Source organism: Loa loa (assembly GCF_000183805.2).
Source record: "Loa loa unplaced genomic scaffold supercont3.17, whole genome shotgun sequence".
Taxonomy (NCBI): domain Eukaryota; kingdom Metazoa; phylum Nematoda; class Chromadorea; order Rhabditida; family Onchocercidae; genus Loa; species Loa loa.
Window position 1 is genome coordinate 67,306 of NW_018108197.1, and position 15,009 is coordinate 82,314.

At 33.1% G+C, this 15,009-nt stretch overlaps 1 protein-coding gene across 2 annotated transcripts; it reads left to right on the forward strand.

The window, feature by feature from the left end:
* Nucleotides 1–1,205: 1,205 nt before the first annotated feature.
* Nucleotides 1,206–14,800, forward strand: LOAG_00726 (the record flags this gene model as incomplete). 2 transcript variants are annotated; one of them, XM_020445529.1, is made up of 35 exons in its annotated part: nt 1,206–1,261; nt 1,611–1,735; nt 1,892–2,011; nt 2,353–2,477; nt 2,709–2,855; nt 3,026–3,149; nt 3,350–3,559; nt 3,697–3,810; nt 4,002–4,178; nt 4,455–4,571; nt 4,641–4,766; nt 5,513–5,616; nt 5,762–5,840; nt 5,903–6,022; nt 6,420–6,615; nt 6,873–6,949; nt 7,405–7,551; nt 7,866–8,072; nt 8,305–8,505; nt 8,805–8,921; nt 9,061–9,289; nt 9,560–9,743; nt 9,918–10,039; nt 10,129–10,298; nt 10,651–10,730; nt 11,053–11,158; nt 11,332–11,501; nt 11,596–11,752; nt 12,027–12,255; nt 12,547–12,705; nt 13,091–13,212; nt 13,506–13,578; nt 13,830–13,988; nt 14,336–14,478; nt 14,762–14,800. In XM_020445529.1, exons 1-35 carry the CDS (start codon nt 1,222–1,224, stop codon nt 14,798–14,800), a joined length of 4,815 nt encoding a protein of 1,604 aa, XP_020304022.1. In that variant the 5' UTR covers nt 1,206–1,221. The 2 variants fall into 2 exon arrangements, with proteins under 2 accessions (XP_020304022.1, XP_020307062.1); XM_020445530.1 differs by lacking the exons at nt 1,206–1,261; nt 1,611–1,735; nt 1,892–2,011; ... (1 more) ...; nt 2,709–2,855; nt 3,026–3,149 and having other exon boundaries at nt 3,327–3,559.
* Between the last annotated feature and the right edge of the window lie 209 nt (nt 14,801–15,009).

Below are 15,009 nucleotides of genomic sequence, written 5' to 3' on the forward strand. Positions count from 1 at the left end.
AGAGTCTGACCTCACCCGCACTTGTAATAGCGCTTCCTTCCTATGTTAGTGGAAATCCTGATACCTGAAATAAAAAAGGATGTATTCCAGTTCGTTGCTGGATAATGCAAACACACTTCATACACACATTGCACACATCTTTGTTTTTATAAAAGCTTTTGAACCCATAAACAGGTTGATGAAAGTGCCGAGGAAAACGAATTATTTTAATAGTCGAGGATATTGTTGTGATGAACTGTCGGGTAGTAACAGAGAATATTTCGATATGCTATGATATGACCACACAGACCATACAGCGGACCTTGTGGACAGGACCCCTCCTTTCTTCATTTGATCCAATCCTCATTTAGCGACATATTTTAATCCATGCGATGAACTTGTTAGTCTTCATACGGATTAACGCATTTAATTTCTGATGTTGATCAGCTCAATTAAGTACAATTAATAGCCAAATGGCAGTTGTCACATGCAAGATCTAGTCCTTCTTGCAGAGTGATGGATAACTGTGTTTATTATAATGTGAGTTTTAATGGGGAGTCCGTTGTTCCTTTGGTATGCAAGTCATCGTATCCATAAATTTCGGATAAATTACATTTCGGGATAAAGCTGCTATGTATCAGTCATTATTAGGCAATCATGAAAGGAGTGGTTGTATGCATACATAGAATAGATCTTAGAGAAAACAAAAAAAAGCCAATCCCGGGAAATTGGAGACCGAGAATATGCGATTTCCCTAAGGATTTTGGAGGATGTTCACAAAAGCTGCAGTGGGATGACTCTTTAGCATAATGGTCGTAATATCGTTTTATGACTAGTAAATTGATGCTACCTTAGTATTGGTATTCCCATAGTCGATATCGTAAGTGAGTGAGCTTAGAATGAAATTAGGTAATTGAGCTGATTTGAAAGTGATTAAATAAGTATGTTAGCCAGTGGTTCGCTGAATGGTTCAGTGATTGATTTAAAATGGAATAGAATGCCAAATGAGAGAGCTGTAGAACCATTCCTTATATTTTTGTTTCTTATTTTCAATTGAGGTGAGATATTGTGATACTGAAACAAACTGAGATATAATGTAGAATTTAATAAGGAACAAAGTGAAAAAGAATAAAGTGTAAAAGACGTAGAAGAAAAGGATTTTTCTACTCATTGGTTAAGCTGTTAAAAGATTATAAATAATGAGCTGGTGACATTATGAAGACTTATTTTAGAGTCATAAATATGGTTATTGCCGGAACAAACTCCGAAATTTGCTTTGAATGTTAGTTTGATTTCATTGCGTTGACCGAAAAAAAGTTACGAGCAGTAAATGTAGGATATCAAATTCCACACCATGCGGTCATTTCATACATAACTTGCAACGTAATCGAACTAAGGGTGATTTGGTATCTTCCTTTCCATTATCTGACAAAACAAATACTATATCATCTCTGTCTATAAGATACTAGTTAAAGAGACCATCAACAACATTGGGTTAAGAATCAGAGTAGATACATTTTGATGGAAAATGGGTTATTTAATAAGTATTGTTTCATAGTTACATCCTTCTGGATTAACTTCATATCTCTTCCATCGGATTTCACACCCTTATTAAACAGTTTTCATTTCAGTGGAACGTCTTTTCCTTCACTTAGCTTTAATCAACGATGATTCGAAATTGGAAGCATTTACTCGGAAACATTTACTGGATATTATAGATTGCACTTCTAAAGGCGAAGTTGAAGTCCGAAATAAAGTAATATTTATCAGTAAATGGCATCCGACCAGTGCCTTTAACCAGACAAAATTCTGACAATATGTTTCGTACTTTGGTTTTGAAAGAGATCACTTTTTTCTTTAATATTTCTTAAATTCACGAAGTTATATGCGGAGAAAAATGTCCTAATTCAAGGGAATGGAAATATTGACACATTTAAATCGTAGAATCAAAAACAATTTAATGATAATATTACCGTTGAACACTATCTTGCATTATATATTGTCTTCAACACAAGGGAACGTTTTAGGAAAGGTATGGATTACAGTTTCTTTCGCAATAATGCAACCATAACTATCATATTAAGTATTTCAGAAAGCAATTTATTACGGATGAAAGATTAAATATGAAAATAAAGTAAAAAGTAACACATTGACGGTACGATTTTTTGGTCCTCTATTGTCTCTTTATTAGTCCTCTTCCATTATCCTACCTCGATCTCTGACATGAACATCCCGCACACTTGGATGCGAAATTTTCGCCCAGAAAATTATGTATTTCATTAATTACCAGACGGAAACTAACAGCTTATTTTTCTGACCATTTTTGCATATAAAGAGCGCATAATCTGCGTTTCTCAATTTAGTAATTTGCAGAATTTTGCAATTGTTTACCTTAGAATAGCATTGGATCGTGTGGATACTAAAGAGCACATTGCTCTTCTTCCAAACTTCCTGAATGGTTTGTTGAAATATGTAAACGAGAGAAAGATATTCAATCAGTGAGTTCTACTTCCTCCATCAGAGCCTGAAGTGAATCACGTGTAATTATTCGGAAAAAGATTTTTACTGTGCACCTATGCTAACTGTTATCATTAGCACTTCACAGTGAATTGTACAAGTCGTATCTCAATATTATCAAGCTGAAAGTATTCTACTCCAAAATTCTGGTAGTATTTTTAGAAGCAGCATAAGTTCCGGTTTGCAGTTAACCAAAGAAAAAAAAATTGCAGGCTTATTGTCTTAACTGCACGTGCTTGGATATCTCTTTCTGATATGAACCAGCAGGTGTGGCCATCATTGGAATCATTGAAAAATAGTGTAGTCAGATGGGAAATATTGAGATTTTTTTCAGACGTGTTGTATTTCCCAAATTTAAGGTCAGTCATTTTAGTATGTTTTAAAATACTGGAAATTCTCGAAACCTCTACTGATAGCATGCCAATCCTGGACACAGCTATAAAAATCCAACATATATCGTCGCGATTTGTTGGCTTTTATAAATTATTATTTTTTCACCATGTCGTCATTTCTCAGGTTTGTTTTTCAGCAATGAGAAGAGAAATATGACCATGACGTTAGATAACTTTTGTGAACACCCATGCATGTCAAAAAATGGATTTCTCCGAATTGCTAAAGATGTTTTAAATGATCCTAAAATTAGCATTACTACGGTATGTTATGTTCCTTCCACACTTGAATTCCACCAAGAATTACAATATCTTTCAGCCCTAGATTTTTTCGGGAGTACCTGAGACAGAACTTTGAAAGTAGGAAAGTTCTAACTATTACTACTTCAAGCACTGGCTGGACAGTAAACAATTTTTAACAGTTTTTCACTTATTGACATATTGCACTTATCTTTATTTTCCAGTTAAAGCTATCTGTAATAAAGGTGTTGTCGTCAGTGATTTTTACTGAAGCCGAGATCTTACCATTACTGATTGGAGCCATTGCGCTTGGTCCTAGTGAAGTTGAAATAGCTGGTGATATTGCTATCAAAAAGATTGATTTGGAAAAAGTTCTGAGAAATAAGAACACTGTGAACATTTTGTTCAATTTATACCTCGGTTTGTCTCTTCAGGTAACTTCCACCACGTTTATGTTGTCAGTTATTGATATATTTCTGTCCTGTTGTAAAATTATTCAAAATGCAAAACATAAGTTTTAGAAATCTCGAATCATAAATTAAATTAACAATACATAGTAAGCTTTATTTAGACCTTGGACGAAAACGATAGAGTTTTGCCGGCTACGATTCCTATTAAGCTGAAATTAATACCTCTACTGATGAAATCTCCTGTTGCGGTCCAAACTTTCCCATATAATATTAAGGTAAAATATGTTTTTGTCAAGTATCTATAGAAAGGTCCATTTTCTTTTGAACTTTTGAACCATAAGGAATCGAATTGATTTTGAAAGCTCAAGATTTGCTTTTTTCAAATTCCTTTGTTAATTCATTTGGCTTTTCTGTATTGACTTTCTCGCAATGGATTCTATGTTTTAGTGTATTTCATATTCTTTAGGTAGCATTTGATGGCTTATTCAGCAAGGAAGATTTCGTTGAGAATAAACCTCTCAAACTGCAACAAGCAAGCATTGATTTTTTGTTGCTTATTGTGAAAAATTTTCCTGCAAATGCTTTGCCAACATTTGGCCCAGTCATATTTTCTTCTATAAGGAAGTTGATTGACCAGAATGAGGTCTGTTAATTTTGATTTTTTTTAGTTTTTTTAAGTTAATTTTTTAACTCGAGTTCTCGGTTCATAAGGGGTCGTTAGAACTTTCTGTTTAAATACGGCACTTTTTATCACATTTTCGCATCACAGAATGCTGGTTAATTGGTTACTTTCATTTGGCAAAGAATCCTAACAAATAATTTTGAATATAGTTGGGGTGGAAAGGATTGGTCGGCGTACAATTGCTTTTATCACTGAAAACATTTTTGATGGCATCATTAAATTACTTGTATTTTGCAGTCCTCGGGTGTTGTTGCTACAGCTTACCAGTGTTTTGGTATTATTGGTTGTAAAGTTCCGCAATTGGTTGTGAATGATATGGCTCTTTTGCAGGAAACATTTGATGCGATCTCATTGGTCATTTTTTCATGTTATTTCAAATTTCTGGTTTATTTCTGCATTTTTAAAAAAGTTTTAAATGTTTAGGCGCCAGAAGAAATATCTTTTGCAATAGCAGATTGCTTAGTGAGCTGGTTACCCGCTTTTTGTGCTGTAAATGATGTTGCTTTAAGAGGTGTTCTGGAAGCACTCATTTCTTCATATATTGTTCACGTAAGTTTTTTGTTTCATTTATGATTTTTGTTACATGGGGAATGGTTGAGTTCCTGTACATTATAAAATTATTGTTTTTCTATTTTTGGTTCTATGCAGTCAATAGTTTCACTTTCCTTTTTGTGTAGAAGCAGTGATTTCAGTTCGTAGCATATATGTCTTAGAGGTTACTATTGAGGTAAAAGCTTCTTACCGTGTATTTTAATACTGTTACAAATATCAAATTTTTTTGGCTGCATAACTTGTTGAAATTATTATTTAAAGTGCTGCATGATTTTTAAAGCTATATTGCAGTTTTTTTTTCTTTTTTTTGAGGAAGAATACTGTCCTGCGATATTTTTGTTGGATGCCTTAATTTGTTCACTTATTTCGACGGGAAGTATAGAAATAATTGAAGTAGAAGTAATGCAAATAAAAAACTGACTTTTTCAGACAAATATTTAAACTCGAACAATTTTTTTTTTCACAGACATTCAGTAATAATTCTAAGAAATAGTGTGTGATTATTCTCATTCATTATGCCCATTCCACTGATCGTAATAGTTGGTTCATGAATCGATAAACTGATGTTTACGTCAGCCCACTTCATTTTTTGAGATGTTTGGTAATGAAGTGTGTGCAAATTCTATATGCAACAGTTGGTAAATAATTTCTAATCTTAATTTCATATAAATAGACCTTTTAACTTCTCTAATTCCAGTTAAATTATTCAGCTAGATTAAATAACCTATTAGAAATATTTTCAGGATTCACCTAAATGCCGTCTTGTCGCTCTAAAGTTTGTTGAAACATTGGTGAAAACATCATCATTGGAATTCCGCTGGATTCTTTGTCGAACTTGTGGAGATCCGTAAGCATATCAGTGTATTTGAGTGCAGTACTGCTGATGACCTGTAGCGTTATTGCTCGTAAGCTTACATTAATGTAAATCAGGCTCTAAAAAAGAGTGATTTTGGCTGTCCAGATTTTTTCAAAATAGAGCAATATTTATTCAGGAGAGATGAAATGAAGCGTGAAGCTGTACGTCTACTGAATTTATCAGTTGCAGATCCCATGACGACACCTAAATTTAAAGTAAGGTTTACTCATTTTGGTTTTTTACTATTTGAAACAGGGGTGCAAATCATTCTTTTAAGGATTTGGTTGAATTTATTCACCGAAAATTGAACTTGCAAGGTGCTACTGGAAGCGTAGACTTTTCAACTGCTGAAACAAAGAAGAAGAAAGAAGCATTTGCTGACGAAGTGTTTCATATTGTAAGTTGAAAGCATTTCTGAAAAAATGTTTGAAACTGGTGTACAACTCATGTTGACTTTCGGGAAGATCAAGTGATTAGGGATACTAAACCGCCTTTTTATTTCTTTAAAAAATTGTGGTTATGTTTTACGGCAACAAAAAAACCCTTTTTTTAATTTTACCTTTAGAAAGGAGTAGGACTATTCTTCAGAAGTTTTGCACAAACACTTTCAGAGAAATTGGAATTCACAGAAATCAATAAATTGATTCTGTGGCAAATATTGCTAAATCCAGTTTAGAATTTTTTATTTTCAAACTCTTCAGACTCGTATTTATTTTTATTTTATTAATTTTTTCTTTGGTTTTTAAAAATTAAGCTGACTTATCCTAGTTGTTATGTAATCTCTAGATTTTCAGTCAGCACTTTATCTGTACGCCAACTTACAAGTTGCTTGTTCGCTACGACCAGTTTCGCTAGCAGAAACGGATGTTTTTTCGGGAACATCAGATTATCCTGTAATCAATAGCTATCTACTTTCGTTCAGTGGAGAGCATCTTGAGATTTTACATCGTTTTCTAGAAATAGTTTTGAAAGCAATTGAAACACAGCCAGGTATCTCATTTATTTAGTTCTAAGAAATTTCTGAAAGGAAATATTATCCATTAAGAAACTGAATGAAAAATCCTACCACGCGTATTAATTGTATCACATGGTTCTTTTTATTTCAATCTTAGCTCAAAAAAGTAATAAGACATTGTGCTTTGTTTTTTTCCCTACAACAGGATGAACTGATGTTCATGATATTTCTCAGTAACAGCAGTAATTGAGCGAAATTGATGGTGAAACCTCAATTGAAAATAAAATTTCAGATAACTTTCTGATCGAAATGGCTTGTTTGTTGTTGCAGAGTGGATGTGCAGATTTAGATCATAATTACCGTGCAATGGTACGTTATTTTCCTCTTTTTTGATATTTATATTTTCAACGCTATTTGACAATCCTGTGAGATGACACTTGTTTTCTCTTTTGTTAATATATTTTGACTTCGATTATTCAAATTCCAAGCTTCATTTTTTGAATTCTGACTATCATCTGGTGTAGCACAGTACTATTTGGATTTTTTTTTTCCATATGTGATAATAGGTCAGCTTAGCCTTCTTATGTTATATACTACGAGTGATTGTGACAGAGCAAATAATTTCTTGTTTTCATATGTTTTTCCGTTTTTTTTTTTTTTTTTAGGAAGGGGAGATATTTTTCAAAATCATCGCAGGACACTTTTAATCGTGGAGCTTTGCAATCTCATTACCGATTAAATTCATTTGTTTAACAAAGTCAATAAAATTCATGATTTATTCTCCCATACTATTGTTTAAATCTGCAACTTCAGAAGCATTCCAGATTGTGGCATTGTTAGAGCGTCATCTAAAATCTAGTTCTCGGTTAAGTGTTTGTGCAAAACTTTCTCAACTCTACAGTTTGATACTAAGTGATTTTGAAAGGAAGGAATGTTTAGAACGTTGCTTGGAGCAGTTTAACAGTTACAATGTAAGTTTCTTATTATTGTTGCTAGTAAACTAATGATAATAATGAGTACATTGGCTAAAAGATATGCTGTTATGCTCGGAAATTTTTTTCTCTTTGTTAAAGATGTGTTCAAATTCTTGTGTTTGTTGGTCATCATTGAAAAAAGAAAACACACGGAACAGTGCCGAAACATTGATATATTAGTTCAGTTAAATGGATGGTGGTTTTTCAAATTTTATTTAGATATTCCATTTTAAAATCATAGTTCACAATGCCTGTCATTTCATGTTCTTTATGACGTTGAATGGAAATTGCAGAAGAAACCAGTTTTTCAGGAGTTACCCTTTCGAATCCCATGGCTTTGTGCATATTTAACAACTCAACCGCTGGCAGACTTCGCTGCTGGAGAAATCATCGCAATTAAAGTTTGTTTAGTGAATATGATGGAAACACTGTCCGCACAGCAATATTGTGAAGCAGCTTGTGGTTCGTTGGCAGAATTATTGAGAAGAGCCGTCATCTGTCTGAATGAGGTAGAAAAGGTAATTACTTCCATGATTCTTGTTAATTTTGATATTAAGTGGTAGCTAGTTTTGTTTAATTGATTTTAAATTTTCTTTTTCCAAATTTATGAATCAACGATTTTTAAGATCACATGACGAAGGAGTATCATGCACTGAATTCCTTTCATAATATTTACATCTTCGATTCATAAAATTGCTGGTATTTCGATGTCATTTTATTTCAACTTTTCACTTCAGCTCTGTTTTCCAGAGTAAATTAGTGTCATCAACCTCGGATAATCAGTTTTATTCGCTCTGTGAATTGCTAGGAAAGATAGCAGCATCTCGAAAGGACACTTTAACATCAAAAATGAAGGAGTCAGCTGCTCAGTGCCTTGGTTTTCTTTCATTGCATAGCTTGCCAACTATTTTATACGAAAAAATCTTGACTCAATTATTTGCATGTGGTGAGGTCCGTTTTCAAATTTGTCGCGTTTAGTTGTGACTACCATAAAGTATTAAATCAATAGTAAATATGAAATATTCTCTATTATTAGTACTCTAACAATGTTCTTTCTTAATGAAGTAATTATTAGTAGTAGCTTATGAAAATATTAGAATTTTAGGGAATTATTGTTCCAGTTTAACATTTTTGTCTTCAAATTTTTCTTTAGATTCCTAATTGTGAATGTCTGGTACTAAATGATTAGTTGCGTTGTTTACTAGATAATCGACTAAAAGTTCAGGCAACAATATATATTTTTTCTTCAGATAGCAACCGAACCAGAATTGCAGTTTACAGTTGGCAGTGCGCTTTTCGACGCTGCTTTCGGTGAAAGTTCTCCATCACGTAGAAATATTTTCACCGAAACAGAGGAATATTTTCTGGTTAGTTTGAAATTTTTTGGAAGTGTAACAAAATGATTTACTGAATGAGGCAGTCAAAATGTGCAAAATTCTAAAGTAAAAAAGTCCCAACAGTTTATTATTTTTTGGGGATATTCGGCTTCATGAACAAAATTCTCAGGAAAGGAACTTATCTCTCGCTGAACGGGACAGTGTTGAAAAAAAAGTAGCGAATTTATTGGAGATTCTGAATGCCAAATTACATCACACAAATCGCCATTTGCGACAAGCTGTGCTCATTTGGTTGTTTACTCTGGTTAAGCGATGTGCTGTCATAAAGCTTAATTGCATACTGAACAGTTTACGTCCTATTCAATATGCTTTTACCAATGGTTTAACTGAAACAAATGGTTTATTTGCTCGCTTTTTTTTTCAACTGTTTTACAGTTTGTTTTATGGAGTTAGCAGTTTTTAGTGAAAGCAGTTTAAAATCCATTGGAACGGGTAGGAATTTTAACAACTATCTAGGATAGTTAGCATAATTTTTATAAGCTTGCTGTTGCTTAAAATGTTTGAATTCTGTGATCAGTTTGAAATAAATTTCAACTTTGTCATGATAACGTGCCTGTTAATCATTGAATTTAGCTTCATTAGTGCTTTATTTTAATAATGATTTTCAGAATTCTCTCAGGAAGTTGCAAGCGAGGGGCTTGGTATTATCTTCGAATTAGGCTCTGAAGAGCAAAAGAAAATAATGGTTGAAGAATTGGTTAATACGCTATCAGTTGGACGAAAACGAGTCGATCCAATTGCACCAAATACCCTCTTGTTTTCGAGGGGGGAATTGGGCACTACATCAGGGGGGTCTGCCTGAATACTTGATTTTGGTTTAAATTTTGTCCTTAGTTTAAATTATGTGTGTCGCTGTTGCAGCGGTTAATGTTTTTATTTTCCAATATCTTTCCTTTTTTATAATTTTAATTGGTTCACTACTGTCCTATTCCAATTCTGGCATCGAAACGATTAAACTTCTTATAGGGAAAATTTAACAACGTATAGAGAACTCTGCAGTTTGGCCACGGATTTGAATCAGCCAGATCTTATATACAAATTCATGCAACTTGCAAATCACAATATTTTGTGGAATTCCAAAAAAATGAGTTTTTTTTTATTCCCTTAAATTTTTAATTTATTTCTATAAATTTTCCTAAGATGCTAAAAGTTTTTTAAATAGTACCTTGTTTTTAAGGTGCAGCTTTTGGTTTCGGTATTATAATGCAACAAGCCGGAAGTGTAATGGAACCGTATTTGGCGCAGTTGGTGCCCAAACTTTATAGATACCGATACGATCCTGATTTGAAAGTTCAAAGCGCTATGCAGTCAATTTGGCAAGCAGTCACAATTTCTAAGAAAAATGTGGTTCGTTTCAGTTTCCAACAAAAGCGATGTATTCTGAATCAATGGAAATTAATTTATTTTGATTTTTTTGTCATACTTGGGATTTCATGTCATCGATTATTACAATTATTTTATGTATTTCTGAATGCTAAACATAATTTCCGTAGTACATTATAATACGAGATTATAATTTGAATTATAATTTCTTTGAAAGCAATGCACACTTCAATGTATTCAAGATCCTTATGACGTTAGCAAGATATTGTTTCTGTCCATAATAATGATTTTAAATAAAAGTTAAATGTAACAAACGTTGATTTAGCAGATATAACATGCTAAGTACCGATATCTCGCTAGTGCACCTTAATTTCAGATTGAAGAATATGCAGATGCTATTTTCAACGAACTTAAATTAACCCTTACAGATCCTCAGTGGCGAACGCGTGAGTCGAGGTCTCTCTTTTCATTAGCTTTTTTTTCGTTTATAAATTACAGCTACAGTCGAATATAATTCGATTATTTCTATGAAATATCATGATAAATTACACTATTTAAGCAAGCGAGTTTTTCATTTGCCGCAGACGGGTACTGTGCTCGGTTTGTCATTAACTCTTCATATATCTAATTACAAATAGAAGTTTCTGATTTTGTCGTTCACTTTCTCTTTTCTGTTTTAACTATGCATGTTTTGCCATAATAACTGAGCAACTGAGTTGGTAATTTATTTGGTTAATTTAGAGCCAAGAATTCCATACATACTCTTACATTTTTGCAGTTGTCTGGCGTTAGCAGACTTGCTTAGCGCTCATTGTACTAATGAAATAGTGGAACATTTTGGTCAACTTTTCGAAATATTGTATCGAGTACATGATGATGTAAAGGTGCGTAATTTCATATGGGATGTACTCTATAACAAAAAATACTGGAAACATTGTTATTCTTCCAGTTCGGCAAGAATCAGGCGTCTAATTTCTCGTCCAAACATTCCAAAAAATTGCAACTGAATACGAAACTTCTCTTGCATGCTTATCTAACTGTATGCTGTATTGCTCAGGAATCAGTTCGAATGGCAGCAGGACGCACCCTGTCAAGTCTCATTAAATTTACTGTACGCAAATGTTCCTCCGTTAATGGCGCTAAAGCTACCCGATTGCTTGGGATGATACTTCCTGTTATTATTGAGAAAGGAGTTAAGTCGAGCGTTAAAACTAATAAAATTTTGAGGTTTGCTTCTTAAGACAACTTCCAATTTTTGCAAGTCTTCTTTGCTCACCGTAAAACTTTCTCGATTATAAATAAGCAATTCATAACTTTTCAGCTTGAAAATGATCATGGGCATTGCAAAGGAAGCTGGATTGGTTTTACAAGAACATATAAATGTAATAGTGCCATGCTTACTAGACTCACTAAGTGAAGAGGAGTCAACAGTTCTAAATTATCTTGCTGCTAGATCAAGTTTAGACGAACTGGAAGTGGTAAATTTTTGAGGACGTATTGGTCCTAATATACATTTGTCAGTGAATTATAGCATTTCGAAAAAACTTGCGCCATAATGAATTAAAGTGTGAAATGGATTTTGTAAGATTTGTCTGCTCGTACTGTGTGACTTTAACTTCTCTTTTACTTAATACATTCTTTTTCAATCATAATGTCTATCTTAGATGCTCCTACTTTTGTTTCATTTTGTGGAAGATTTAATTAAACTTATTAGTCAATTTCGGACAAACCTTGTGAAGAACGTTATTTAAGCTGGACTCAGCCCGTATGTCAGCAGCGCATAGTTCTCCGATGATGAGTGCTCTTCGTTACCTTGTCCCGTATGTAGATAAAGACATTTTCAACTCTGAGTTGAGCGATAAGTTGATCGAACAATTACGATCCAGTGTTGGCGTGACGACACGTACTGGAACTTGTCAATTTATCATCGATTTGTGCCTTCAACGTCAGGACCTGCTGATATCTTGTCGATCTTCATGTGGTGCGTTCTTTATATTTTTGGATTCTGTTCATAAATTTCGTTATTCTTATACTAATAATATTGTGGCACCATCAAGAGAAGTAGAAAAGTTGGTTTTCTGAATCTTTTTTAAAGTACAGTAATTTTTATTAAAGAATACTTCAAACAGAAACGTACAGTTTTTTCATTTTTGGTGTCACAACTAGTAAAGAAGGTATCGCGTCTCAAAATTTAATTTTCCTTGAGCACACTCATATTGTGTCAGAAATTTCAATTTTTCTTAAATATATTCACTACTATTTTATCTTCCAGATAAAATGATACGGATCCTTCTTAGCGGCTTAAATGACCGTAATCTGGTAATTAAAAAACAGTTTTCGTCCTGTTTGTCGTATTTATTGCCTTTTTCCTCGAAAAAAGAAGTAAATCGAATTTTGGATTACATGAAACAAAAATTGCGAAGTGAACAAGGTAAACTGACTGCGAGACGAAGAAACTTGAACAACTCTCAATTGGTACAGGAATGAATAAGAAATGCATAAAATGCATAAATAGTTTTTAATGCGACCTAGATATGAGGAATATCTTAAAACTTGTGCTTCAAATTTTTTGAGTACTTTTGAAAGTTATTAAGCTGCCGAAATCTCATGTTTTAATGGATATTCAAAATCCAAGGAAGTTTTACTACTTCATAATAGGATTCTTGAAAAATTTTTCAGTTTATTTAGTTTAAATAAGTTCACATAAGTTAAATAATACAAAATGTCTTTGGAAGGACGTTGTGAAATTTGCTAGTCTTTTTTTGAATTTGCAATTTTTCTAAAAATTTGAATCTTGAATGACAGCCTATATTTAGATGAAGTAACTATTTTACATCTTCTGCGCTTTTTATCAAGAAATACTGATGTTCTTTCTGAATCACTGACTGCTGTTATTCCATTTATATTTCTTTATAAATGTCAGGAAGGTGAGTCTTCGGTAACTTTGATGTTTTTATATTTGATTTTGGTTTAACGTATTGTTCATGCTTGAACTTCTTTCCTTGAACTCTGCAAATGGAATTTCGTATTATTGCTGGGTTTCTTTTCATCTCCCAATTTTGGTGGGATATTTTTTAATCAATAGTTGACAGCCTGTTTCTCTTAGCAGTTTTTCCAAAAGAAATGAAATTCAAATGGGCTTTTTACGGGGATTTTGGTGATTCTAATGAATAACTTCGTCTTTTCATACAAAATAGTTCGAAATCTTAATATGAAACTATGATTTTTCAGTTGCAAAAAAATGACGAAGCAGGGAAAAAAAAACTCGAAATGTGGGATGAATTATGGTTCGAGTTGGTTCCAGGTGTCATCTTGTTCTTGTAGCAGCCATTTCACGGCTAACATGTTTTTGTTTTTATTTCATGAATTTTTTAATCATATTTAGAGTAAAATCTACATATATGATAAAATAGAATTTACATATATATATATATATATATACTAAAATCTACATATATATTTTGTTTTCATGAGGTTCAGTCCGTTAAGGACTGGTCAAGAAATATTAATTTCCATGCCAACGACCTGATAGTAAAAATGTATAACTCCTCACAGACACTTCATCTGCCATGCGTTTATATCGTAAGGAAATGATCGAGGTGGCTTTAGTTACACTAAATACAAGTTCTGTTTTTGCAATGAAAACACAAGCGGCAAAAGTACTTGTAGCAGTTGCCGAATCTGGTGTTCTCAGTGATGACGTTGACTGTGCTGGTTTGTTTGTTCCTACAGTTTTGGAAGAGAGCAGTCAGTAATAATCAGTTAGAGACTTGTTGATTTATGAATAAGTTCATTGTACATAGGTTTTTTATGCCAAAATAGATGTGAAATAGCTTTACACTAGGTGTTTCTGAAATCTACTTGCACTATTGAAGAAAATGTTAACTAATTTTAGCTTATTATTCTGTCATGTAGTGACTTTCGTGTTTTTCTTCGTTAAGGTAAAGCAAGTTGCGAGCAGCTAAAGTAAATAGAGAAGCTCAGAAACAAAAAGCTGAGTTTAAATGATGGTTAATATGAGTGTCAACTATTTAATAAATGTTTACTGTACATTCTTTCAGAAACACTCTATGATAGTTTAATAAGCGCGCTGCATGGCCGAATATGGGATGGTAAAGAAAAGTTAATCGAAGCAATTAGTGCGTTATTACGGTCATCAGGGAAAAACTTAGCTTCAAAATGGGACGAAACTACTATTGAAACGGTATGCTTACTATTCATTGTACATCAGTATTCAATTGTGATTTAAATTTGATAGTGAAATGAAACCCAATAAGTACCTTGATTTTAAATGTGTATTTTGCAAAACAATGCGCGAACAAACAAGTTGTTAGCAAACTTCTAAAAAGTCGTGATATATGAGTTCAGATGGTTTATTTCATCAACTCTTGACAGGATGCTATAATATGTCGATGCTCATCGTGTACTTGTACGTATACATATATATATAATAGACTTTTTATAAGTTGTGATTGACTTCATTGCAGAGAACATGCTGTAATGTTGGCGATCATTGGAGCATGTGATCCAGGATTATGCTTAATACTTGCTCTTCTGATAATGAAAAAGTTTTTTTGTAGAAATTTTCACCTTTATGGGAACAATGTTACGAAAAATAGAGAATATAGTGGTGAAGCAATTCTGTGTGCTGCAACATTTTGTGAAGTGAATGGTTGTAGTAAAATCGCTCAGCAAGTGATGTCGTATATTTGTAATATCATGAGTAGTCATTCAG